The sequence below is a fragment of the Carcharodon carcharias genome, chromosome 17 (genome assembly GCF_017639515.1).
Source record: "Carcharodon carcharias isolate sCarCar2 chromosome 17, sCarCar2.pri, whole genome shotgun sequence".
In the NCBI taxonomy this organism is placed as follows: domain Eukaryota; kingdom Metazoa; phylum Chordata; class Chondrichthyes; order Lamniformes; family Lamnidae; genus Carcharodon; species Carcharodon carcharias.
This window is the reverse complement of record NC_054483.1, coordinates 8,250,372-8,277,148: the sequence shown is the minus strand read 5'-3', so window position 1 is coordinate 8,277,148 and position 26,777 is coordinate 8,250,372. Positions and strand designations below refer to the sequence as shown.

Here is a 26,777-nt window from a genome sequence, read left to right as displayed (position 1 = left end):
CCCGTGTGACACCCTCACCCTTTAACAGTGTTACCAATGTGACACAATCACTCTCTAACACAGTGTTACCCATGTGACATCCTCACTCTCTAACACAGTGTTACCCGTGTTACATCCTCACCCTGTAACACAGTGTTACCCGTGTGACATCCTCACCCTGTAACACAGTGTTACCCGTGTGACATCCTCACCCTGTAACACAGTGTTACCCTTGTGACACCCTCCCCCTGTTACACAGTGTTACCCATGAACATTGTCATGTGTGCCCTGTACCCATTTATTCGCCACGCTTGCTATGAGAATATCAGGTATTGGAAGTGTATTGATTCCCTTGGCCTGGACATTTAGATCAAAGCCCCACCAGCTCTGGTGCATTTCATGTTTGGGCTGGATGCTCCTGGATAAGCCCACTGTTCGGGAACAGGTTTTGCCTCTTTACATCCAGCCTTGACATTTGGTGTTCCTGAAATGGGATCTCAGCCGTCATTTCACAGCCACCTTCTCCGACCTTTCTCGCACACAGCAATGTTGGCATATCCTTTCTGAGCACTAACTATCCTGGTGGCTTTTCTACCTGCATTTACCGAATGAAAGCTGAGCTCTACTTACTTTGCGTGCTGCACTGGGAATTAACTTCAAAGCAGCAGAGGGAGCACACTTTCCCTTTACAGCAGATCCAGATCAGGGAGGTGACTCAGTCCACTGATGATGCATTTGTTAAACTGCAGATGGCTGACACCGCCTTAGTCTGCTAATTATGTCCACTGAGCATTGAGTAACAGCACTTGGAGCAGAACTTTATGGCCCCCATCACAACAGGACAGGGTCATTAAATGCGGCAAGTGTTCAAAACTCCATTGGCTGCAGCGCACAATAAACTCCCGCTGGTGTAACATTCCACCCTTGAGATTTTGACGACCTACGTTATGGTCTTGAGTTGTCAGTATTTTGTTTACTTTAGGTGAGTCAGTGGGTAGCACTGCCACCTCTGACTCAAAGGCTGTGGGTTGAGGACATTCCTGAGCATAACATTACAACATTTAGCCTGACATCCCCAGTGCAGTACTGAGGGGGTGCTGCACTGTCACAGGTGCTGTCTTTCAGATGAGACATTAAAACAGTAAATGGGCGTAAGTGAACTGTTGACTCTATTTTGGAAGAAGAGCAGCAGCGTTCTCCCCCAGTGTCCTGGCCAACAGTTATCCCTCACTCAGGGTCACACAAACAGATTATCGGGATGTAATCACATTGCTGTTTGTGGGAGCTTGCTGTGCAGAAATTGGATGCAGTGTTTCCTGCATGACAACAGTCACTTCACTTCAACAGTACTTCATCAGCTGCAAACCACTTTGGGTTGTTTGATGGTGGTGAAAGGCGCTATAGAAATGCAAGCTTCTCTTTTGGACATTTTTCAAAGCAGCTCCCTTTTTTAAAATGTTTGATCTGGGCTTTGTAGTGCTTTCAGTTCATCCATTGCAAAAAAAAGGTAAAATGAAGTAAAACTGAACATTCAAAGAACTCAAAAGAAAAGCACACCATCCTTGATCTGACCCTCATCCCTGAATCTTTGACATGCTGAGCCAATGTCTCCACAGCAGCCTCATCCGCTGGATGGAGGGAGAGATGTTCCCTGGATGGAGGGAGAGGTGTCCCCTGGATGGAGGGGGAGGTGTCCCCTGGATGGAGGGGGAGGTGTCCCCTGGATGGAAGGAGAGATGTCCCCTGGATGGAGGGAGAGATGTTCCCTGGATGGGGGGAGAGGTGTCCCCTGGATGGAGGGAGAAGTGTCCCCTGGATGGAGGGAGAGGTGTCCCCGGATGGAGGGGGAGGTGTCCCCTGGATGGAGGGAGAAGTGTCCCCTGGATGGAGGGAGAGATGTTCCCTGGATGGGGGGAAGAGGTGTCCCCTGGATGGAGGGAGAGGTGTCCCCTGGATGGAGGGAGGGATGTTCCCTGGATGGAGGGAGAGATCTCCCCTGGATGGAGGGAGAGATGTTCCCTGGATGGAGGGAGAGGTGTCCCCTGGATGGAGGGAGAGGTGTCCCCTGGATGGAGGGAGGGATGTTCCCTGGATGGAGGGAGAGGTGTCCCCTGGATGGAGGGAGAGATGTTCCCTGGATGGAGGGAGAGATGTTCCCTGGATGGAGGGAGAGGTGTCCCCTGGATGGAGGGAGAGGTGTCCCCTGGATGGAGGGAGAGATGTCCCCTGGATGGAGGGGGAGGCGTCCCCTGGATGGAGGGGGAGGTGTCCCCTGGATGGAGGGAGAGGTGTCCCCTGGATGGAGGGAGAGGTGTCCCCTGGATGGAGGGAGAGGTGTCATGATTTTGAACACCTCTATCAAATCTCCTCTTCGCCTTCTCCGCTCTAAGGAGAACAACCCTGGCTTCCCCAATCTTGCCGTATAACTGTAATAACTCCCTCTCATCTCTGCAATTCTGGTAAATCTCCTCCATTCTCTCTTCAAGGCCTTGACATCCTTCCTGAGGTGTGACACTCAGAATTCAGCACAATACTCTGAGGCCCAACCGACGTTTTATAATGATTTCATATAACTTCCTTGCTTTTATACTCGATACCCCGATTGATAAAGCCAAGGACCCCAGAACAGTTTTAAAACAGGCCCCTCAGCTTATCCTGTCAGCCTCAAGGTGTTGTGAACATACACCCCCGGATCTCCCTTTAAAATTTAAATTGTAGTTTGTGTTGCCTCTCCTCATTGTTCCTCCCAAAATGTACCACTTCACAATTCTCTGAATTACATTTCATCTGCTATGTGTCTGCCTATTTCACTGATCTGTCTGCCTATGTCTTCCCGGAGTCTGTCACCATCCTCCACACTCTACTACATTTCTGAGTTTGATGTCACTTGCAAACTTTGATATCTAGGTCATTAACACATATCAAAAAGACCAGTGGACCCAATACCTGTGTAAACCACTTTTATGAAAGTGGAAACTTGTTCAGTGGATTTTTCTCTACAGCCTGTCTGAACCAAACCATTGTTTAATGTAACTGGTGCAATCTCAAAATGCGTCCAATCTGTTTAACCAAAGGTATCACATTTCCTGCAACAGACGTGCTTCAGGCAGCCTCTACTGGAGCAGCATTAATAGCCAATTCAGGCGAGGAGTGAAGCTAAATTTCTGAACCACCTACAGAATCAGCAATTAAATAAGATGAAAACTGGGGGGTTTTAATGCAAACTCAGTGAGTGAGCTTCAGTTCATACTTTGTGCTGCTTGGTCGCTGTCCTTAGCAACAGTTAAATGCTTTTATTTGTGTGTTGTAACGAAAGCAGACTGTATAAATTAGGTAAACCACAGTCACCCAAGAATGGCCAAGTTTTTTACGCTGGAATTTGAGGATATATAATTAGCTTGAGGTCAAGGCTCAATGCTGCAATATTGATCATAATCTTTCATTGAGAGTCATGTTCAGCAGCTACTCTCATTCTGTTACTCAACTAACAGATCAATCAATAAAGATAATCTACATCTGAAAATAGAATGGTTTATGATGTCAAGAATTAAATAAATTCCCTATTGTTTAATTAGTTAGATGGATTTTGGACAGTGCATTTAATACAGTTAGTGTTTGGCTTATTGGTAGCAAAAGGTTATGTGCATATAAAGCAACAGGCTGCGTGCATACGCCAAAGGACTGCATGCATATAGCAACTGGATGTGCATATACATCAAGAGGCTTTATGTACAAAGAAAAGAGATTCTGTGTATACAGCAATAGACTGTATATATACAGCAGGAGGCTATATGTATACAGTAAGAAACTGTGTGTACAGCAAGAGACTGTGTGTAGACAGCAAGAGATTCTGTGTATACAGCAAGAAACTGTGTACAGCAGGAGGCTGTATGTATACAGCAAGAGACTGTGTATATAGGAACACAGGAACATAGGACTTAAGAGCGGGAATAGGTCATTCGACCCTTCACGCTTGCTCTGCCAGTCAATAAGGTCATGACTGATCTGGCTGAGGTCTCAACTCCACTTTTCTGTCTGTCCCCCATAACCCTTAACTCCCTTGTCTATCAGAAAACTATCTAACTCAGCCTTGAACAAATTCAATGATCCAGCCTCCACTGCTCTCTGGGGAAGAGAATTCCACAGACTAACAACACTCAGAGAAAAAAAAATTCTCATCTTGTCTGAAAAGGGAGACCTCTTGTTCTAGTCTCCCCCATAAGAGGAGACACCCTCCCGGTATCCACCCTATCAAGTCCCCTCAGGATCTTATATGTTTCAATAAGATCACCTCTCACTCCTCTAAATTCCATGGGTATAGGCCCAATCTGTTCATCCTTTCTTCATAAGATAAGCCCTTCATTCCAGGAATGAGTCAAGTGAACCTTCTCTTGACCCGCTTCTAATACAATTATATATTTTCCAAATAAGGAGACCAAAACTGTACAGTACTCCAGATGTGGTCTCACCAAGGCCCTGTACAGCTGCAGTAAAACTTCCCTACTTTTATATTCCATTCCCCTTGCAATAGATTGCGGTATTCCATTTACCTTCCAAATCACTTGCTGTACCTACATACTAACTTTTTGTGATTCATATACCAGGATACCCAGGTCCCTCTGTATCACCGAGTTCTGCAATCTCTTTCTATTTAAACAGTATATTGTTTTCCTATTCTTCCTGCCAAAGAGGACAAGTTCACATTTACCCACATTATACTCCATCTGCTAAATGTTTGCCCAATCACTTAACCTGTCTTTGCAGACTCTCTGCCTCCTCTTGACAAATTAATTTCCAACCTACCTTGGTGTCATTGGCAAATGCAACTACCATATATCTGGTCCCTTCATCCAAGTCATCGATATAGATAAATAGTTGCAGACCCAGCACTGATCCCTGTGGCCCTCCACTAGTTACAGCTTATCAACTCGAAAGAGACCTATTTATCCCGGCTCTCTGCTTCCTGTTAGATAACCAATCCTTTATCCATGCTAATATGTTAACCCCTGTACCATGATCTCTTATCTTGTGTAGTAATCTTTGATTTGGCACCTTATCAAATGCCTTTTGAAAATCCAAGTACACCACATCTACAGGTTCCCCATTATCCATCTTGCTTGTTACTTCCTCAAAAAACTCTAATAAATTGATTAAACACGATTTCCCTTTCACAAAGCCATGTTGACTCTGCCTGATCACCTTATGATTTTCTAAGTATTCTGCTATTACCTCCTTAATAATGGATTCTAGCAATTTCCCGATGACAGATGTTAGGCTAACTGGCCTATAGTTTCCTGCTTTCTATTTCCCTCCTTGCTTAAATAAAGGTATTACATTAGCTATTTTCCAATTTAATGGAACCTTTCAGAAAGAGGCTGTGCCTATACAGCAAGAGAATGTGTGTGAACAGCAAGAGAATGTGTATATACAGCAAGAGGATGTGTAGGTACAACAAGAGGCTGTGTGTATACAGCAAGAAACTGTGTGTACACAGCAAGAGGATGCATGTGTGTACAGCAAGAGGCTGTGTGTGTATAGCAAAAGGTTATGTGTATACAGGAAGAGACTGTGTATACAGCAAAAGGTTGTGTGTGTACAGCAAGAGACTGTGTGTGTACAGCTAGAGGCTATGTGTATACAGGAAGAGACTGTGTGTATACAGCAAGAGGCTGTATGTGTACAACAAGGGACTCTGTGTATACTGGAAGAGGCTGTGTGTGTACAACAAGGGACTCTGTGTATACTGGAAGAGGCTGTGTGTGTACAACAAGGGACTCTGTGTATACAGGAAGAGGCTGTGTGTGTACAACAAGGGACTCTGTGTATAAAGGAAGAGGCTGTGTGTGTACAACAAGGGACTCTGTGTATACTGGAAGAGGCTGTGTGTGTACAACAAGGGACTCTGTGTATACTGGAAGAGGCTGCGTGTGTAAAACAAGGGGCTCTGTGTATACAGGAAGAGGCTGTGTGTGTACAACAAGGGGCTCTGTGTATACAGGAAGAGGCTGTGTGTGTGCAGCAAGGGGCTCTGTGTATACAGTAAGAGGCTGTGTGTGTGCAGCAAGGGGCTCTGTGTATACTGGAAGAGGCTGTGTGTGTACAACAAGGGGCTCTGTGTATACAGGAAGAGGCTATGTGTGTACAATAAGGGGCTCTGTGGAATCAGGAAGAGGCTCTATTGTCCCCTTGGAGCAAAGAAAGTTGAGAGGAGATTTGACAGAGGTGTTCAAAATCATGATGTGTCTGGACAGAGTAGATAGGGAGAAACTGTTCTTACTTATGAAAGGATCGAGAAAAAGAGGACACAGATTTAAGGTAATTTAAGGTATGTGAAAAAATGTTCACACAGCGTGTGATTAAGGTCTGGAATGAACTGCCTGAGACTGTGGAGGAGGCAGATTCAATCGAGGTTTTCAAAAGGGAATCAGCGGGTTATTTGGAAAGGAACAGCTGCAGGGTTATGGGGGGGAGGGAGAATGGCACTGCAAGTTGCTCATTTGGCAAACTGGTGCAGGCACAATGGGCCGAATGGCCTCCCTTTGCGCTGTAAAAATTCTGTGATTCTATGAGGAGCCTGTGTATCAAGAGGTTGTGTATATACAACGCGAGACTGTGTGTACGCAGCAAGAGCCTGGGTGTACACAGTTGGAGACTCTGTGTATAGGGCAGGTTATGGGGAGGGGAGGGTATGAGGGGGGTGGGCAGGAGAGATGGATAGTGATAGGAGGGTTTCCATGGGGAGGTGGGATGGGGAAGACAAGCGCTGCATCGCTGTCCTGGAATGTTGCTGTTGACCTTGGAAGCGATGTTTCAATTACTGGACATGAACATTCCCGGCTTTTCAACAATTCACTAGGGATTACATTTCCAAGTTAATATTTCCACCCCCTGTGGGGGATATTTGTTAAGGCCTTTCTGCATCACCCTTTCGCCAGGCTATGTGTATTTGAGAGCTTTGGTCTTGAGCTTTGTCCTTTCATCCCCTTTCCCAAGTCCCCTCCAAGCACTCTCTTCAGATTTTGTTTGAATGTGAAGACCGGAGTCTCAGCGAGTCCCATTTACTGAGACGCTGTTCTTCACAGACCTAGAAAGTGGTGAGTTCAAATGTGCAGGGCGTGGTTGCAGGCAAACAGCTTCAGGGGAATCTAGATAAACACGTGAGGGAGAAAGGAACAAAAGGTTATGTTGACAGGGTGAGATGAGGAGGGGTGGGAGAAACTATTTCCAAATATGTTTTGTGGCAGGCCCTGCTCTCCAGCATCTCACCCCTGCACCGTAGCATCTTGCGCTTTACATAAGATACTCCTTTGTTGCCGTTATTGTTTGGGCCGAAATCACCCAATTTCTGACCATCCAAATCGATCAAAGTGAGCAAGACTGATGGCTCCGTTGGGAGGCCATGTGAATTGAGCAGATGCTGGCATTATCCACAGCCATCCTTTAAAGTGAACAGACCACTTTATACTTATTTGGCGCCTTTAACCTCAGAAGACATCCTGAGGCCTTAAATAGCAAACTTAGATGGAGCCATGTAACGCGATATTTAGGGAAGAAGGCCAAAAACATGGCCAAGGAGGTAGATTTTAATAAGGACCTTAAAGAGACAGAGGTTTAGGGAGGGACCTCTATAGATCTCAGGGCCTTAGCAACTGAAGGCACGGCCGCCAATGATGGAGCTATTAAAGTAGGTGAAGCACAAGAGGCCAGGATTAGGGATCTCGGAGGGTGGTGGGGCTGGAGGAGGCCACAGCGAAGGAAAGGAGGCAAAGGCCATCAAGACATCTGAAAACAAGGACGAAACTTTTAAAATCAGGACTGTTGCCGGACCAGGAGACAATGTAGGTCAGTGAGCACAGGGGTGATGGGTGAACAGGACTGTCGCCGGTCCGGGAGACAATGTAGGTCAGCGAGCACAGGGGTGATGGGTGAACAGGACTGTCGCTGGTCCGGGAGACAATGTAGGTCAGCGAGCACAGGGGTGATGGGTGAACAGGACTTGAGTGCGGGTCAGGATATAGGCAGAAATCTCCAATCGTGAAAATGATAGAGCACAAGAAGGGAAGCTGTTTGTGGCTGTGCTGGCTCTTTGAAAGAGCGATCCAATTAGACCCGACTGTCTCCTCATGTGGCTCGGTGTCAAATTTTGTTGGACAACGCTCGTGTGAGGTGCTTGGTGGGGGGTGGGGGGGGGCTGGTCATTTTACTATTTAAAGGCTGCTCTATCAATGCAAGATATTGTTGCTGTGATTCCTTTATTGACAGAGCACTCACATTATCCGTATCGATGCTGGGAGTGGTGAAGTGAGGAGTTTTTCAGGTCGTGAGCAGCTGAGTTAGAAATCCTCTGACCACGGGCGGATGAAAGCTAGACTGTGTGTGGCGAGGTGTGAAGCGTGTGGCGTTTGCAGGCTGCAGGTGCCGGGGGTTTTGATGGATACTGCTTTCTGCTGGTGCTGAAATGCACGGGCTGAGGCTGGCTGGATGAAGCATCTGAGGCTCCAGCAGACATCTCTCCCGACGGCTGCACCCTCGGGGAGCAGCTGCCTGCCAGCGACAGCCATGTGCAGATGCAGACCTGGGAGACGGCAGTTTCCATGGTGACAGGAGCAGCAGGCTCAGGGTGGAGGCAGGCTTGTTTTTCTCAGATAACGCCTTCGGCTCGGGTGGGGATTCACCACGCGAGACTCGCCAACAGAAATAATTATCTCCGAAACCTTTTTCTGTGAACTGGCGTCTGTAACACAGCCAGCTCGTCAGTGTCAGTTGTCAGCGCCTCCCACTACAGCTCCGAGCGAGGAATTAAGAGGCCAAATTTGTGCCACGGTGTAAAGTTAGTGATAAACCAACAGAAGCAAACTGATATAAACTGTAAGTACCTATAAGATGTTTATTTCTGCGCTTATTTATAGAGTATAAAAAGTATTAGGGGGGAAGATCATCTCACTACCATAGCTGGATCACTCCTCAACAGCCCTGAGGCCTAATGGGGGCCCCCGACCAGTTACAGCACAGAAGGAGGCCATTGGGCCCATTGTGCCTGTGCTGTCCCTTTGAAAGACAATTCCATTAAGTCCCTTTCCCCTCTTCTTTCAGCATAACCCTACAAATGTTTCCCTCACAAGTATTCGATCAATGTGGTCATGGGTTTGCATGAACCCAGGGGAAATAGATTGAACATTTAACAATTTCATTTCCTGGACTGATGTTCCAGACTTTAACATTCTTTTCTTTTAAAAAAAAAAGGCTCTTGTCTTTTAGACCTTGTGATTATTGGCACTGTTTTTACAGCCTGGGTTCACTGCTCCCAGCAGCACTGCTCCAGGGACAGGTGATTCAATTGAGCAGGCTACAGGCGATTATGTCCAGTTCCCTTCTGGTCGACAAATGCCAAATGCCCACTCGTCTTCAGGCCAGGGTCTGCAACTCCTGTTAGAAAGACACCTGTGCCCTCCTGAATGTTCCTGCAGTGCCATAAAAACCCAACTGGGTCCCCAGTGTCCTTTGAGGAAGGGAAATCTGCCACCCTCACCCAGTCTGACCTTACATCTCATCTACTCTTGTCTCGACTCTTCATGCCCTTGAGTTTGATCCTTGGAAAAGGAGGCAGTGGTTATTTGCCACAACAGTGACAGGTTACTAGGACTTAGCATGGGATAGATTGTGGGAGGAGCAGTTTTGGAGGAGTTTACAGTCGATTACGGTAGAAGATGTCTAGGATGTCTCAGTGCCTAACCCCCTTGTCCCTGATCAGAAGGACCTACTGCAGAAACTTGAGCACAAAATGGAGGCTGACACTCGCAGTGCAGTAGTGGGGGAGCTTGCACTGTTGGAGGGGAAGTGCTGAGGGAGTGCTGCACTGTCAGAGGGACAGTACTGGCAGAGCATTGCATTGTCAGAGGTGTTGTTTCTCGGATGAGACATTAAACTGAGGCCCTGCCTGCCCTCTCAGGTGGATGTAAAAGATCCCACAGCACTCTTTAAAGGAGGGCTTGGGATTTCTCTCTGTGTCCTGGGGCCTATATTTACCCTTCAGCCAAGATCACGAAATTTAAAAAACGATGATCAAGTCATGACTGCATGTTGTTTGTGATCACGTCTCCCCGAAACTGCACTGTCAGATAAGTATTTGTGGGTGGGTGGGCTGCAGTTAGGCTGCAGCGGGCCCAGCATCTACTCTTGGAGACATCCAAATTGAGGAGGGCACCTAAACAAGCCTTAGGCTCTGAATTTTCTATTGTGAAGGGCCTGTCCTGGGGCATGCCTAGACTTCAGCCTGTACCAGCCCGTGCACTCCCAGCAGGTAGTTTCCGCATGCTGACCACCATATTGGACACTGCCTGTAAAATTGGTAAGGCACCAGCAAATCTCTCGGCCACCCTGTACTTGCACTGTCAGCAGCATGTGAATGTGTGTGTGTGTGTGTGTGTGTGTGTGTGTGTGTGTGTGGAAGGGAACTCGCCTCCATTGGTTCATGTTGAGGGTTAATGAGAAAAATGCCTGAACAGAATGTACTCCGTGTGTCAGCAAAGCACTCTCAGCTGGCGAGAGGGACAAACAATGGACAGCAAAATCCAGTTCCAGAGCCCAGCAATTCAGCACAATGCAACCTGCCCGCGACGCACAATTGGGGGCCCGTCATTGCCCATTCCCTTAAGCCTGTTAATAATTGAAAGGCCGAGCAAAGCAATAACCGGAGGGGCTGGGGGGGTGGAGGGGAGGGGGGAGTGGATGGGCTGTGTTAATTTGTCCCATGAATTACACAGCGTGCATCATTGCAAAAGCAGCTCTCCAGAGGGTTGGTGCATTTTCAGACAAGCTAGTGCTTATTATATAAAGGTACCCTGCTGTGGGTTATTCATGCTGCTTACTGTACATTGACAATGGAGATCTTACTTTAGACACTTTCTCCTTCAATGCTAATCTCTTTATTCCCCAGGCATATGTTTTTCTCCCTCTCTATTTCCGCTAAGTTTGCTCGTGTGCCATTTCTTCACTGTGGTCTGGCTAAGTGTGAAACCAGGGGCGGGATTTTAAGCCGTGGTGATGGGACACAGGAGCCGGGTCCGCATTGGAACCCCCGTCTACCCTCCCCCCCCGGCCTCTACTGGGAAACTGACTGAGGCTCAGATTTTCATGAGGGTTCCCTGTCCAATGAGAGAGAATAGGTGGCCAGAATGGAGATGGGTCCCGATGAGATGCAGGACTCATTTAGACTCCCCCACTGAGGCGGCCCGTTTTGTACTGAGGGTGAGGCCTGTGCTTTGTGCCAAGGCCTGACACTGCAGCGCAGGGAAGGGAGATGCCACAGGGGAGACGGAGATCTGGCACCTGGGGTGGGGTGGGGGGCAGGGCAGACGCTTGTTTTATCGATGCCGACCTGGATCCAATGCTGGAGGTTGTGAAGGAGAGGGAGGTGGTAGGTCCTCTTCCCAGAGGGTCGCCTGTTCACCATCATCTCCCTGTGCCTCCAATTCCTCCTCCAGGTGCACGCTGACGATGGACCAAAGTTAAAAGCCTGCAGATGGTCGGGCTTTTAATGAGGCCGTAACAATCTTAGCAACTGGTGTTCCCCCAGTCCTCACCCAGCCAGAATGGATTCAGGCGAGGGATGTCCAGCCCCAGAATGTCACTCTCCAACCAGCTGCTGGTAGGTGTTAGACGTTAGTCAGCCTCTGAGCTTGTCTCCTTCCTTCACTCCTTACACACTGGGTAGTTATCTCCTTCTGTTCAGTGCCTCACGGCCAAGATAGGGAACTCACTGTGCAGAGTCATTGTGGGGACTGCACTGCTCTCCCTGTCACGTCTTTACTTAAGTTCAGTTTGCACACAGGGACCCACAGGTGCCAAACAAGGAAACTAGTACAAATGCATTCTCTGTGGCCTCCACACGCATAAAAGATGTGCCACGCCTTTGGGTGTCCTGAGGTCAAGAAAGGCATTAAATCTGAATGGAAGTGATATCATGATATCAAGAAATGGCTGAAGACACTGGATACTGCAACGGTTATGGGCCTTTACAATATTCTGGTAATAGCACTGAAGACTTGTGCTCCAGAACTTGCCATGACCCTTGAACCATGTGTTGTAGGTACACCCACCGTGCTGTTAGAGAGGGAGTTCCAGGATTTTGACCCAGCTACAGTGAAGGAACAGTGATATATTTCCAAGTCAGGATGGTGAGTAGCTTGGCGGGGAACTTCCAGGTGGTGGTGTTCCCATGTGTTTGCTGCCCTTGTCCTTCTGGGTGGTAGGGGTCGTGGGTTTGGAAGGTGGTGTCTAGGAAGGCTTGGTGAGTATCTGCAGTGCATCTTGTAGATGGTACACACTGCTGTTCCAGTACAGCTACAACATTGGCATCTACCCAGCAACATGAAAAATTGCCCAGGTATGTCCTGTACACAAAAAGTAGGACAAATCCAACCCGGCCAATTATCACCCCATCAGTCTACTCTCGATCCTCAGTAAAGTAATGGAAGGGGTCATCAACAGTGCTATCAAACAGCACTTGCTTAGCAATAACCTGCTCACTGATGCCCAGTTTGGGTTCCGCCAAGGTCACTGACCTCATTACAGCCTTGGTTCAAACATGGACAAAAGATCTGAATTCCATTGGTGAGGTGAGAGTGACTCTCCTTGAAATCAAGGTAGCATTTGACTGTGTGGCATCAAGGAACCCTTGCAAAACTGAAGTCCATGGGAATCAGGGGCAAAACTCTCCGCTAGTTGGAGTCATGCCTAGCACAAAGGAAGGTGGTTGTGGTTGTTAGAGGTCAATCATCTCAGTTCCAGGACATCACTGCAGGAGTTCCTCAGGGTAGTGTCCTTGGCCCAACCATCTTCAGCTGCTTCATCAATGACCTTCCTTCCATCATATGTTCAGAAGTGGGGATGTTCACTGATGATTGCACAATGTTCAGCACCATTCACGACTCCTCAGATATTGAAACAGTCCCTGTCCAAATGCAGCAAGGCCTGGATAATATCCAGACTTGGGCTGACAAGTGACAAGTAACATTCATGCCACACAAGTGCCAGGCAATAGATCATCTCCAACAACAGAGAATCTAACCATTGCCCCTAGACTTCAGTGGCATTACCATTGTTGAATCCCCCACTCTCAACATCCTGGGGGTTACCATTGACCAGAAACTGAACTGGACTAGTCATATAAATGCTGTGGCAGGTCAGAGGCTAGGATTCCTGTGGCGACTATCTCACCTCCTGATTCCCCAAAGCCTGTCCACCATCTACAAGGCACAAATCAGGAATGTAATGGAATTCTCTCCACTTGGCTGGATGAGTGCAGCTCCCACAACACTCAAGAAGCTTGACACCATCCAAGACAAAGCAGCCCACTTGATTGGCACCCCATCCACAAACATTCACTCCCTCCACCACCGACACACAGTGGCAGCAGTGTGTACCATCTACAAGATGCACTGCAGATACTCACCAAGCCTTCCTAGACACCACCTTCCAAACCCACGACCCCTACTACCCAGAAGGACAAGGGCAGCAGACATATGGGAACACCACCACCTGGAAGTTCCCCTCCAAGCCACTCACCATCCTGACTTGGAAATATATCGCTGTTCCTTCACTGTGGCCGGGTCAAAATCCTGGAACTCCCTCTCTAACAGCATGGTGGGTGTACCTACAACACATGGTTCAAGAAGCGGTTCAAGAAGGCAGCTCACCACCGCCTTCTCAAGGGCTATTAGGGACGGACAATGAATGCTGGCCTAGACAGTGACGCCTACTTCCCATGAGTGAATAAAAAGGAGTCCATTCTTTCTATAAGGGTTTAATGCAATGTCAAACCAGATCCACATTCATGCTCCCTATTGGAGAATTCTCATTGCTAAAGGTCATTGCTCAAACATGAGCAAAATCAGATTCATAATTCTCAATGTAAATGTCAGGAAAAGTCCTTGTGGTTTATATCAAAGAAGGAGACAAGTGAGCATGTTCTGGCTCTTTGCCAGAGCAACCCAGAACTGATCACATGACCACATTGTTCCTTGTAGGCCTGTGAATCTCCTCACTCCCCAGGCACCCCACTCCTCACTGAATGTAGGCCCTGAGCCCATTCATCAGCCTATTAACTTCCATTGCAAAAAATTTGTTCTTTCACAGGATGTGGCAAAGCCAGCATTTGTTCCCAAACCCTAACTTCCCTTGAACGGAGGGGCTTGCTCCACCATTACAGAGGGCAGCTTAGAGTTAACCATGTTGCTGTGGGTCTGGATCCACATGTAGGTCAGACTGGGTAAGGATGATAGATTTCCTTCCCCAAAGATGGTTTTTTTTACAACAATTATGGTAGTTGTCATGGTCACAATTACTAAGACTAGCTTTTTAATTACAATTTTTAAACTTAATTTAATTTTTAAATCCCACCAGCTGCCGAAATGGGATTTAAATCTATGTCCCAGAGCATTAGCCTGAGTCGCTGGATGACTAGTCCAGTGACATTATCCCTATGCCACCTGACAAATGAAATTGTGTTACATTTAACACCATTCTCCAAAAGACAGCAGCAAGTCTTAACTACTAACGTGCTGTCTGCTCATTTAAGACGGAGATGAGGAGAATTTTTTTCTCTCAGAGGGTTGTGAGTCTTTGGAACTCTCTTCCTGAAAAGATGGTAGAAGCAGAGTGTTTGAATATTTTTAAGGCAGAGTGAGATAGATTCTTGATAAGCAAGGGGGTGAAAGGTTATCGGGGGGAGACAGGAATGTGGGGTTGAGGTTACAATCAGATCAGCCATGATCTTATTGAATGGGGGAGCAGGCTCGAGGGGCCGAGTGGCCTCACTCCTGCTCCTAACTCGTATGTTCATATGTTTGTTTGTATGTTTGATATGATCACCATTTCACCAGCTCTGAGATTCCAGGTCAATTGGAAAGAACTTGTATTTATGCTGCGCTTATGATTACCGCAAACTACTTTTACACTCAGCGATTACTTCATTGAACTTCTCTCTGGTGTGGCCACAAAGCCAGCAGCCAGTTTGCACCTAGCAATGTTGCTCAAATGATAAATGAGTTGAATGGCCAGACAATCTGTTTTGATTGAGGGAGAAAAGTTGGTCAGAGCAACTTCACCATGATGGGTCCTTAGATTAACATTTAATCTGAAAGACAGCACCTCCGACCGTGCAGCACTCCATTAATGCTGCACCTCTGACAGTTTAGCTGTCTCTCAGTACTTCCTCCTTCAACATTGCAGCATCCCTTCAGTACTGCCCCTCAGTCAGTGCGGAGCTCCCTCAGTACTATCCTTCTGACAGTGCAGCACTCCCTCAGTACTGACCCTCTGACAGTACAGTACTCCCTCAGTACTGACCCTCTGAGAGTGCAGCACTAAAAAACGGGTAATGACTGGACATGATGTGTAGATTCCTTGCGAGTCTAACGGGGTAATAAGTTTCTCGACTGAGGAAGAAAATGCAGAGAAATTAAAGACTTGTTTTCATTCACAGAACAGAAAGGATCACACAGCCTGTGCAGCATGTCAGAGAAGGAACAAGTCTTTCAGAATGCACTGACGTTCATCATATAGCTGGTACAGTATAATTCGGTAATCTGTACTGCAAGATTCACAGTGTTAATGTTATCTCCTTATGATTGTATCCACTGATGGTCAGCATCAATATTCACCACTTGCACTATCTTAATTCCTTTAACACAAAATCATTCCTAGGTGATCACAGAGGACAAGAGAAACCAACAGAGAGTCCTTGAGCCAGGCTTAGGAGAGGGACCCAGCAGATTCAGGTCTACCTGGTAGAAACTCATAGAAATCCTGAATAAATTTAGAGAAATATTATCATTTGCTTCAGTTAAAACTTTGATTGAAAGTACATCAATCACTACAAGTTGCGCCACAGGTTAGCAAGGTCATAAAGAAAGCAAACCAAGCACAAGGCTTCATTTTGAGAGGGATAGAATTGGAAAGTTGGGAAGTTACTCTAAACCTGTACTGAATCTTGGTTAGACCACATTGAGAGTGCTGTGTGTAGTTCTGATCTCCATATTATAAAAAGGATATAGAAGCACTGGAGAGGGTGCAGAGATTTACAAGGATGATCCCAGAAATGTGTGGGGTTCCATATCAGGAAAGGATTGACAGGCTGGGTCTCTTTTCTCTTGAAAAAAGGTGACTGAGGGGCTGACCTAATCGAGGTCTTTAAAATTCTGAAAGGTTTTGATCGAGTGGATACAGAGAGAATGTTTCCTCTTGTGGGGAACAGCAGAATCAGAGGCCGTCAATATAAGATCGTCACCAAGAAATCCAATAGGGAATTCAGGAGAAACTTCTTTAACCAGAGAGTGGTGAGAATGTGGAACTCGCTATCACAGGGAGTGGTTGGAGTGGATAGTATCGATGTATTTAAGGGGAAACTAGACAAACACGTGAGGGAGAAGGGAATAGAGGGTTAGGATGGTAGATTTAGATGAGGAAAGATGGGAGGGGGCTCAAGTGGAGCAGAAACAATGTTATGGACAGGATGGGCTGAATGGCCTGTATCAGTGCCAGATATCCTGCATAATCCAATTTTGAAAGAAAGAATCTCTCAGGTCCTCATGGGGCCAGAAGGTTGAGTTCCTGTACTGACATGCATTGGGAGGTTTGGCAAAGTGCACATACTTCAGCTGATCAGAGCCCAGCTGGAGCACTAAATTCAACACACGTCAGGAAGGATATGTTGCCCTTGGAGTTAAGAAGGCTGAGATGATTAAAATACTAAAACAGATTTGGATAAGGATAGCTACAAATAAACAGTCTTGAAAATAGCCTCAAGAAGAAATATGAAAGTTTTTTGCTTTTAATTTTCCAATCTCTTCCTGCAGGATTGTCTGCATATCAGATAGAGGGACTGCAATTGAAAACATGCAGAAGGTAAGAATAATATTGGAGATATTCCTACATGCGCAATGTGACCATAGCTGTGTGAATTCTCAAATGGTGAAGCCACTTTGGGCATACCAACAATTGCTGCCTTTGACTTTACTCATTGCTGTTGATCCGTTCTGAATGGGGTGGATTCCTCCTGTCCATGCTGTGACATTCAAAGTTTGGCTTCTAATCACTTCTATGTGATACAGACCCTGGAATCCCCTGTTAATACTGACACATTCCCAGGGAACCATGTAAATACTGACACATTCCCAGGGAATCCTGAAAATACTGACACATGCCTGGGGACGCCCTGTAAAAACTGACACACTCCTGCGGATGCCCTGTAAATACTGCCACATTCCCAGAGACCCCTGTAAATACTGACACATGTCTGGGGACGCCCTGTAAATACTGACACATTCCTGGGGATACCCTGTAAATAGTGACACATTCCTGGGGACACCCTATAAATACTGACACATTCCTGGGGACGCCCTGTGAATACTGACACATTCCTGGGGACACCCTGTAAATACTGACATATTCTCAGGGGACCCTGTAAATACTGACACATTCCTGGGGACGCCCTATAAATACTGACACATTCCTGGGGACGCCCTGTAAATACTGACACATTCCTGGGGACCCCTGTACAACTCACACATTCCTGGGGACGCCCTGTGAATACTGACACATTCCCAGGGAACCCTGTAAATACAGACAGATTCCAAGGAAACCCTGTAAATACTGACACATTCCCAGGGAACCCTGTAAATACAGACACATGCCTGGGGACGCCCTGTAAATACTGACACATTCCTGGGGATGCCCTGTAAATATTGACACATTCCTGGGGACGCCCTGTAAATACTGACACATTCCCGGGGACCCCTGTAAATACTGACACAATCCCAGGGACGCCCTGTAAATACTGAAACATTTCCAGGGAACCCTGTAAATACTGACACATTCCCAGGGACCCCTGTAAATACTGACACATTCCCAGGGAACCCTGTAAATACTGACAAATGCCTGGGGACGCCCTGTAAATACTGCCACATTCCTGGGGATGCCCTGTAAGTACTGACACATTCCTGGGGACACCCTGTAAATACTGACACATTCCCAGGGAACCCTGTAAATACTGACACGTTCCTGGGGATACCCTATAGATACTGACACATTCCTGGGGAATGCTGTAAATACTGACACATTCCTGGGGACACCCTGTAAATACTGACATTCCCAGGGACACCATGTAAGTACTGACACATTCCTGGGGACCGCTGTAAATACTGAGACATTCCTGGGGACACCCTGTAAATACTGACATTCCCAGTGACCCCTGTAAATACTCACACATGCCTGGGGACGCCCTGTGAATACTGACACATGCCCAGGGACACCATGTAAATACTGACACATTCCTGGGGGCCCCCTGTAAATACTGTCACATTCCTGGGGACCGCTGTAAATACTGACACATTCCTGGGGCCACCTGTAAATACTGAAACATTCCTGGGGACCGCTGTAAATACTGACACATTCCTGGGGACACCCTGTAAATACTGACATTACCAGGGACACCATGTAAATACTGATACATTCCTGGGGACCGCTGTAAATACTGACACATTCCTGGGGACGCCCTGTAAATACTGACATTCCCAGAGACACCATGTAAATACTGACACGTTCTTGTGGACACCAAGTAAATACTGACGCATTCCCAGGGACCCCTGCAAATACTGACACATTCCTGGGGATATCCTGTAAATACTGACACATTCCTGGGGACTGCTGTAAATACTGACACATTCCAGGGGACACCCGGTAAATACTGACAGTCCCAGGGACACCATGTAAATACTGACACATTCCTGGGGACACCATGTGAATACTGACACATTCCTGTGGACACCCTGTAAATACTGACACATTCCTAGGGGGCACCATGTAATTACTGACACATGCCTGGGGATACCCTGAAAATACTGACACATTTCTGGGGATACCCTGTAAATAGTGACATATTCCCAGGGACCCCTGTAAATACTGACACATTCCCAGGGACACCATGTAAATACTGATACATTCCTGGGGGCCCCTGGTAAATACTGACACATTCCTGGGGACCCCCTGTAAATACTGACACATTCCCAGGGACGCCATGTAAATACTGACACATTCCTGGGGCCACCATGTAAATAGTGACACATTCCTGGGGCCACCATGTAAATAGTGACACATTCCTGGGGACACCATATAAATACTGACAGATTCCCAGGGACACCATGTAAATACTGACACATTCCTGGGCCCACCATGTAAATAGTGACACGTTCCTGGGGACACCATGTAAATACTGACACATTCCTGGGGACCCCCTGGAAATACTGACACATTCCCAGGGACACCATGTAAAGACTGAAACATTCCTGGGGACCCCCTGGAAATACTGACACATTCCCAGGGACACCATTTAAATACTGAAACATTCCTGGGGGCCCCCTGGAAATACTGACACATTCCCAGGGACCCCTGTAAATACTGACACATTCCCAGGCACCCCTGTAAATACTGACACATTCCTGGGGATGCCCTGTAAATACTGACACATTCCTGGGGACCACTGTAAATACTGACACATTCCTGGGGACACCCGGTAAATACTGACATTCCCAGGGACACCATGTAAACGCTGACACATTCCTGGGGACCGCTGTAAATACTGACACATTCCTGGGGACACCCTGTAAATACTGACATTCCCAGGGACCCCTGTAAATACTCACACATGCCTGGGGACGCCTTGTGAATACTGACACATTCCCAGGGACACCATGTAAATACTGACACATTCCTGGGGCCACCTGTAAATACGGACACATTCCTGGGGACCGCTGTAAATACTGACACATTCCTGGGGACACCCTGTAAATACTGACATTCCCAGGGACACCACGTGAATACTGACACATTCCTGGGGACCGCTGTAAATATTGACACATTCCTGGGGACACCCGGTAAATACTGACATTCCCAGGGACACCATGTAAATACTGACACATTCCTGGGGACACCATGTAAATACTGACACATTCCTGGGGACACCATGTAGATACTGACACATTCCTGGGGATACCCTGTAAATACTGACCCATTCCTGGGAACCACTGTAAATACTGACACATTCCTGGGGACACCCTGTAAATACTGACATATTCCCAGGGACACCACATAAATACTGACACATTCCTGGGGACACCCGGTAAATACTGACATTCCCAGGGACACCATGTAAATAAAGACACATTCCCAGGGACACCATGTAAATACTGACACATTCCTGGGGGCCCCCTGGAAATACTGACACATTCCAGGGGACCCCTGTAAATGCTAACACATTCCTGGGGGCCCCCTGTAAATACTGACACATTCCTAGGGACCCCCTGTAAAAACTGACACATTCCCAGGGACCCCTGTAAATGCTGACACATTCCAAGGGAACCCTGTAAATACTGACACATGCCTGGGGACGCCCTGTCAATACTCTCACATAAATGGGGACGCCCTGTGAATACTGACACTTTCCCAAGGACACCATGTAAATACTGACACATTCCTTGGCATCGCCCTGTAAATACTGACACATTCCTGGGGACACCCTGTAAATACTGACACATTCCCAGGGACACCATGTAATTACTGACACAATCCTGGGGATACCCTGTAAATACTGACACATTCCTGGGGAGACCCTGTAAATACTGACACATTCCTGGGGGACCCCTGGAAATACTGACACATTCCTGGGGACTCCCTGTAAATACTGACACATTCCTGGGGACGCCATGTAAGTACTGACACATTCCTGGGGACGCCCTGTAATTACTGACACATTCCTGGGGACGCCCTTTAAATACTGACACATTCCTGGGGACGCCCTGTAAATAGTGACACATTCCTGGGGACGCCCTGTAAATAATGACACATTCCAAGGGCCCCCTGTAAATACTATTACATACCTGGGGACCCCCTGTAAATACTGACACATACCCAGAGACGCCTGTAAATACAGACACATACCTGGGGACCCCCTGTAAATACTGAGACATTCCCAGGGACACCATATAAATACTGACACATTCCTGGGGGCCCCCTGTAAATACTGACACATTTCTTGAGACGCCCTGTAAATACAGGCACATTCCTGGGAACGCCCTGTAAATATTGACACATTCCTGGGGACACCCTGTAAATACTGACACATTCCCAGGGACACCATGTAAATACTGACACATCCCTGGGGATATCCTGTAAATACTGACACATTCCTGGGGGCCCCCTGGAGATAATGACACATTCCTGGGGATGCCCTGTAAATACTGACACATTCCTGGGGACGCCCTGTAAATATTGACACATTCCTGGGGACGCCATGTAAATACAGACACATTCCCAGGGACCCCTGTAAATACTGACACATTCCTGGCGATGCCCTGTAAATACTGACACATTCCCAGGGACCCCTGTAAATACTGTCACATACCTGGGGACCCCCTGTAAATACTAACACATTCCAAGGGACCCCTGTAAATACTGACAAATACCTGGAGACTGCTGTAAATACTGACACATTCCTGGGGACACCATGTAAATACGGACACATTCCTGGGGAAACCCTGTAAATACTGACACATTCCCAGGGACCCCTGTAAATACTGACAAATACCGGGGGACTGCTGTAAATACTGACACATTCCTGGGGACACCAGGTAAATGCTGACACATTCCTGGGGACACCCTGTAAATACTGACACATTCCTGGGGCCACCATGTAAATGCTGACACATGCCTGGGGTACCCTGTCAATACTGACACATTCCTGGGGACACCCTGTAAATACTGACATATTCCCAGGGACCCCTGTAAATACTGACACATTCCCAGGGACACCATGTAAATACTGATACATTCCTGGGGGACCCTTGTAAATACTGACACGTTCCTGGGGACCCCCTATAAATACTGACACATTCCCAGGGACACCATGCAAACACTGACACATTCCTGGGGGCCCACTGTAAATACTGACACATTCCCAGGGACACCATGTAAATACTGAAACATTCCTGGGGGCCCCCTGGAAATACTGACAGATTCCTGGGGACGCCCTGTAAATACTGACATTCCCAGAGACACCATGTAAATACTGACAAGTTCTTGGGGACACCAAGTAAATACTGACGCATTCCCAGGGACCCCTGTAAATACTGACACATGCCTGGGGATACCAAGTAAATACTGACACATTCCTGGGGACTGCTGTAAATACTGACACATGCCTGGGGACACCCTGTTAATACTGACAGTCCCAGGGACACCATGTAAATACTGACACATTCCTGGGGACACCCTGTAAATACTGACACATTCCTGGGAATACCCTGTCAATACTGACATATTCCCAGGGACCCCTGTAAATACTGACACATTCCCAGGGACACCATGTAAATACTAATACATTCCTGGGGGCCCCTGATAAATATTGACACATTCCTGGGGACCCCCTGTAAATACTGACACATTCCCAGGGACATCATGTAACTACTAACACATTCCTGGGGACACCATATAAATACTGACACATTCCCAGGGACGCCATGTAAATACTGACACATTCCTGGGGCCACCATGTAAATAGTGACACATTCCTGGGGCCACCATGGAAATAGTGACACATTCCTGGGGACACCATATAAATACTGACACATTCCCAGGGACACCATGCAAATACTGATACATTCCTGGGGCCACCATGTAAATACTGACACATTCCTGGGGACCCCCTGGAAGTACTGACACATTCCCAGGGACACCATGTAAAGACTGAAACATTCCTAGGGACCCCCTGGAAATACTGACACATTCCCAGGGACACCATGTAAATACTGAAACATTCCTGGGGGCCTCCTGGAAATACTGACACATTCCCAGGGACCCATGTAAATACTGACACATTCCCAGGGACCCCTGTAAATACTGACACATTCCTGGGGATGCCCTGTAAATACTGACACATTCCTGGGGACACCCGGTAAATACTGACATTCCCAGGGACACCATGTAAATACTGACACATTCCTGGGGACCGCTGTAAATACTGACACATTCCTGGGGGCACCCTGTAAATACTGACATTCCCAGGGACCCCTGTAAATACTCACACATGCCTGGGGATGCCCTGTGAATACTGACACATTCCTGGGGACCGCTGTAAATACTGACACATTCCTGGGGACACCCCGTAAATACTGACATTCCCAGGGACACCATGTAAATACTGACACATTCCTGGGGACACCCTGTAAATACTGACGCATTCCCAGGGACCGCTGTAAATACTGACACATTCCTGGGAGCCCCGCTGGAAATACTGACACATTCCTGCGGACCACTGTAAATACTGACACATTCCTGGGGACGCCCTGTAAATACTGACATATTCCGAGGGACACCATATAAATACTGACACATTCCTGGGGCCACCATGTAAATACTGACACATTCCTGTGTCCCCATGTAAATACTGACACATTCCCAGGTACACCATGTAAATACTGACACATTCCTGGGGGCCCGCTGGAAATACTGACACATTCCTGGGGCCACCATGTAAATACTGACACATTCCTGGGTCCCCATGTAAATACTGACACATTCCCAGGGACACCATGTAAATACTGACACATTCCTGGGGGCCCGCTGGAAATACTGACACATTCCAGGGGACCCCCTGTAAATACTGACACATGCCTGGGGGCCCCCTGTAAATACTGACACATGCCTAGGGACCCCCTGTAAAAACTGACACATTCCCAGGGACCCCTGTAAATACTGAAACATTCCAAGGGAAACCAGTAAATACTGACACATGCCTGGGGACGCCCTGTCAATACTCTCACATTACTGGGGACGCCCTGTGAATACTGACACATTCCCAGGGACACCATGTAAAAACTGACACATTCCCAGGGACACCATGTAAATACGGACACAATCCTGGGGATACCCTGTAAATACTGACACATTCCTGGGGACCCCCTGTAAATACAGACACATTCCTGAGGGCCCCCTGGAAATACTGACACATTCCTGGGGACACCCTGTAAATACTGACACATTGCTGGGGACGCACTGTAAATACTGACACATTCCTGGGGACGCCCTGTAAATACTGACACATTCCTGGGGACCCCATGGAGATAATGACACATTCCTGGGGACCCCTGCAAATACTGACACATTCCTGGGGACGCCCTGTAAATATTGACACATTCCTGGGGACGCCATGTAAATACAGACACATTCCCAGGGACCCCTGTAAATACTGACACATTCCTGGGGATACCCTGTAAATACTGACACATTCCTGGGGACCACTGTAAATACTGACACATTCCTGGGGACACCCTGTAAATACTGACATATTCCGAGGGACACCATATAAATACTGAGACATTCCTGGGGCCACCATGTAAATACTGACACATTCCAGGGGTCCCCATGTAAATACTGACACATTCCTGGGAGCCCGCTGGAAATATTGACACATTCCTGGGGACCACTGTAAATACTGACACATTCCTGGGGACACCCTGTAAATACTGACATATTCCGAGGGACACCATATAAATACTGACACATTCCTGGGGCCACCATGTAAATACTGACACATTCCTGGGTCCCCATGTAAATACTGACACATTACCAGGGACACCATGTAAATACTGACACATTCCTGGGGGCCCGCTGGAAATACTGACACATTCCAAGGGACCCCCTGTAAATACTGACACATTCCTGGGGGCCCCCTGTAAATACTGACACATTCCTAGGGACCCCCTGTAAAAACTGACACATTCCCAGGGACCCCTGTAAATACTGAAACATTCCAAGGGAACACAGTAAATACTGACACATGCCTGGGGACACCCTGTCAATACTCTCACATTACTGGGGACGCCCTGTGAATACTGACACATTCCCAGGGACACCATGTAAATACTGACACATTCCTGGGAGCCCGCTGGAAATACTGACACATTCCTGGGGACCACTGTAAATACTGACACATTCCTGGGGACACCCTGTAAATACTGACATATTCCGAGGGACACCATATAAATACTGACACATTCCTGGGTCCCCATGTAAATACTGACACATTCCCAGGGACACCATGTAAATACTGACACATTCCTGGGGGCCCACTGGAAATACTGAAACATTCCAGGGGACCCCCTGTAAATACTGACACATTCCTGGGGGCCCCCTGTAAATACTGACACATTCCAAGGGAACCCAGTAAATACTGACACATGCCTGGGGACGCCCTGTCAATACTCTCACATTACTGGGGACGCCCTGTGAATACTGACACATTCCCAGGGACACCATGTAAATACTGACACATTCCCAGGGACACCATGTAAATACGGACATAATCCTGGGGATACCCTGTAAATACTGACACATTCCTGGGGACCCCCTGTAAATACAGACACATTCCTGAGGGCCCCCTCGAAATACTGACACATTCCTGGGGACGCCCTGTAGTTACTGACACATTCCTGGGGACGCCCTGTAAATACTGACACATTCCTGGGGACGCCCTGTAAATACTGACACATTCCTGCGGGCCCCCTGGAGATAATGACACATTCCTGGGGACCCCTGTAAATACTGACACATTCCTGGGGACGCCCTGTAAATACTGACACATTCCTGGGGACGCCCTGTAAATATTGACACATTCCTGGGGACGCCCTGGAAATACTGACACATTCCCAGGGACCCCTGTAAATACTGACACATACCTGGGGACCCCCTGTAAATACTGACACATTCCAAGGGACCCCTGTAAATACTGACAAATACCTGGGGACTGCTGTAAATACTGACACATTCCTGGGGACACCATGTGAATACGGACACATTCCTGGGGACACCCTGTAAATACTGACACATTCCCAGGGACCCCTGTAAATACTGACAAATACCTGGGGACACAATGTAAATACTGATACATTCCTGGGGGACTCTTGTAATTACTGACACGTTCCTGGGGACCCCCTATAAATACTGACACATTCCCAGGAACACCATGTAACTACTGACACATTCCTGGGGACACCATGTAAATACTGTCACATTCCCAGGGACACCATGCAAACACTGACACATTCCTGGGGGCCCACTGTAAATACTGACACATTCCCAGGGACACCATGTAAATACTGAAACATTCCTGGGGGCCCCCTGGAAATACTGACAGATTCCTGGGGACGCCCTGTAAATACTGACATTCCCAGAGACACCATGTAAATACTGACAAGTTCTTGGGGACACCAAGTAAATACTGACGCATTCCCAGGGACCCCTGTAAATACTGACACATGCCTGGGGATACCAAGTAAATACTGACACATTCCTGGGGACTGCTGTAAATACTGACACATGCCTGGGGACACCCTGTTAATACTGACAGTCCCAGGGACACCATGTAAATACTGACACATTCCTGGGGACACCATGTAAATACTGACACATTCCTGGGGACACCCTGTAAATACTGACACATTCCTGGGGATACCCTGTCAATACTGACATATTCCCAGGGACCCCTGTAAATACTGACACATTCCCAGGGACACCATGTAAATACTAATACATTCCTGGGGGCCCCTGATAAATATTGACACATTCCTGGGGACCCCCTGTAAATACTGACACATTCCCAGGGACATCATGTAACTACTAACACATTCCTGGGGACACCATATAAATACTGACACATTCCCAGGGACGCCATGTAAATACTGACACAT

At 47.4% G+C, this 26,777-nt stretch overlaps 1 protein-coding gene across 3 annotated transcripts in view; it reads left to right on the top strand.

Annotated features, from left to right (window-relative positions):
- The first annotated feature begins 8,688 nt into the window (after nt 1-8,688).
- The window catches only part of dmtn (dematin actin binding protein), a 240,216-nt gene continuing 222,127 nt past the window's right edge, over nt 8,689-26,777 (top strand). For 2 of the 3 annotated variants that reach the window (XM_041209705.1, XM_041209703.1), the window contains exons 1-3: nt 8,690-8,847; nt 15,464-15,546; nt 16,836-16,884. In XM_041209705.1, coding sequence (XP_041065639.1) covers nt 16,876-16,884 — 9 coding nt within the window. In that variant the 5' untranslated portion in view covers nt 8,690-8,847; nt 15,464-15,546; nt 16,836-16,875. Of the gene's footprint in view, nt 8,848-15,463; nt 15,547-16,835; nt 16,885-26,777 lie in introns of all 3 variants that reach the window. The other variant, XM_041209706.1, reaches the window with a different exon arrangement.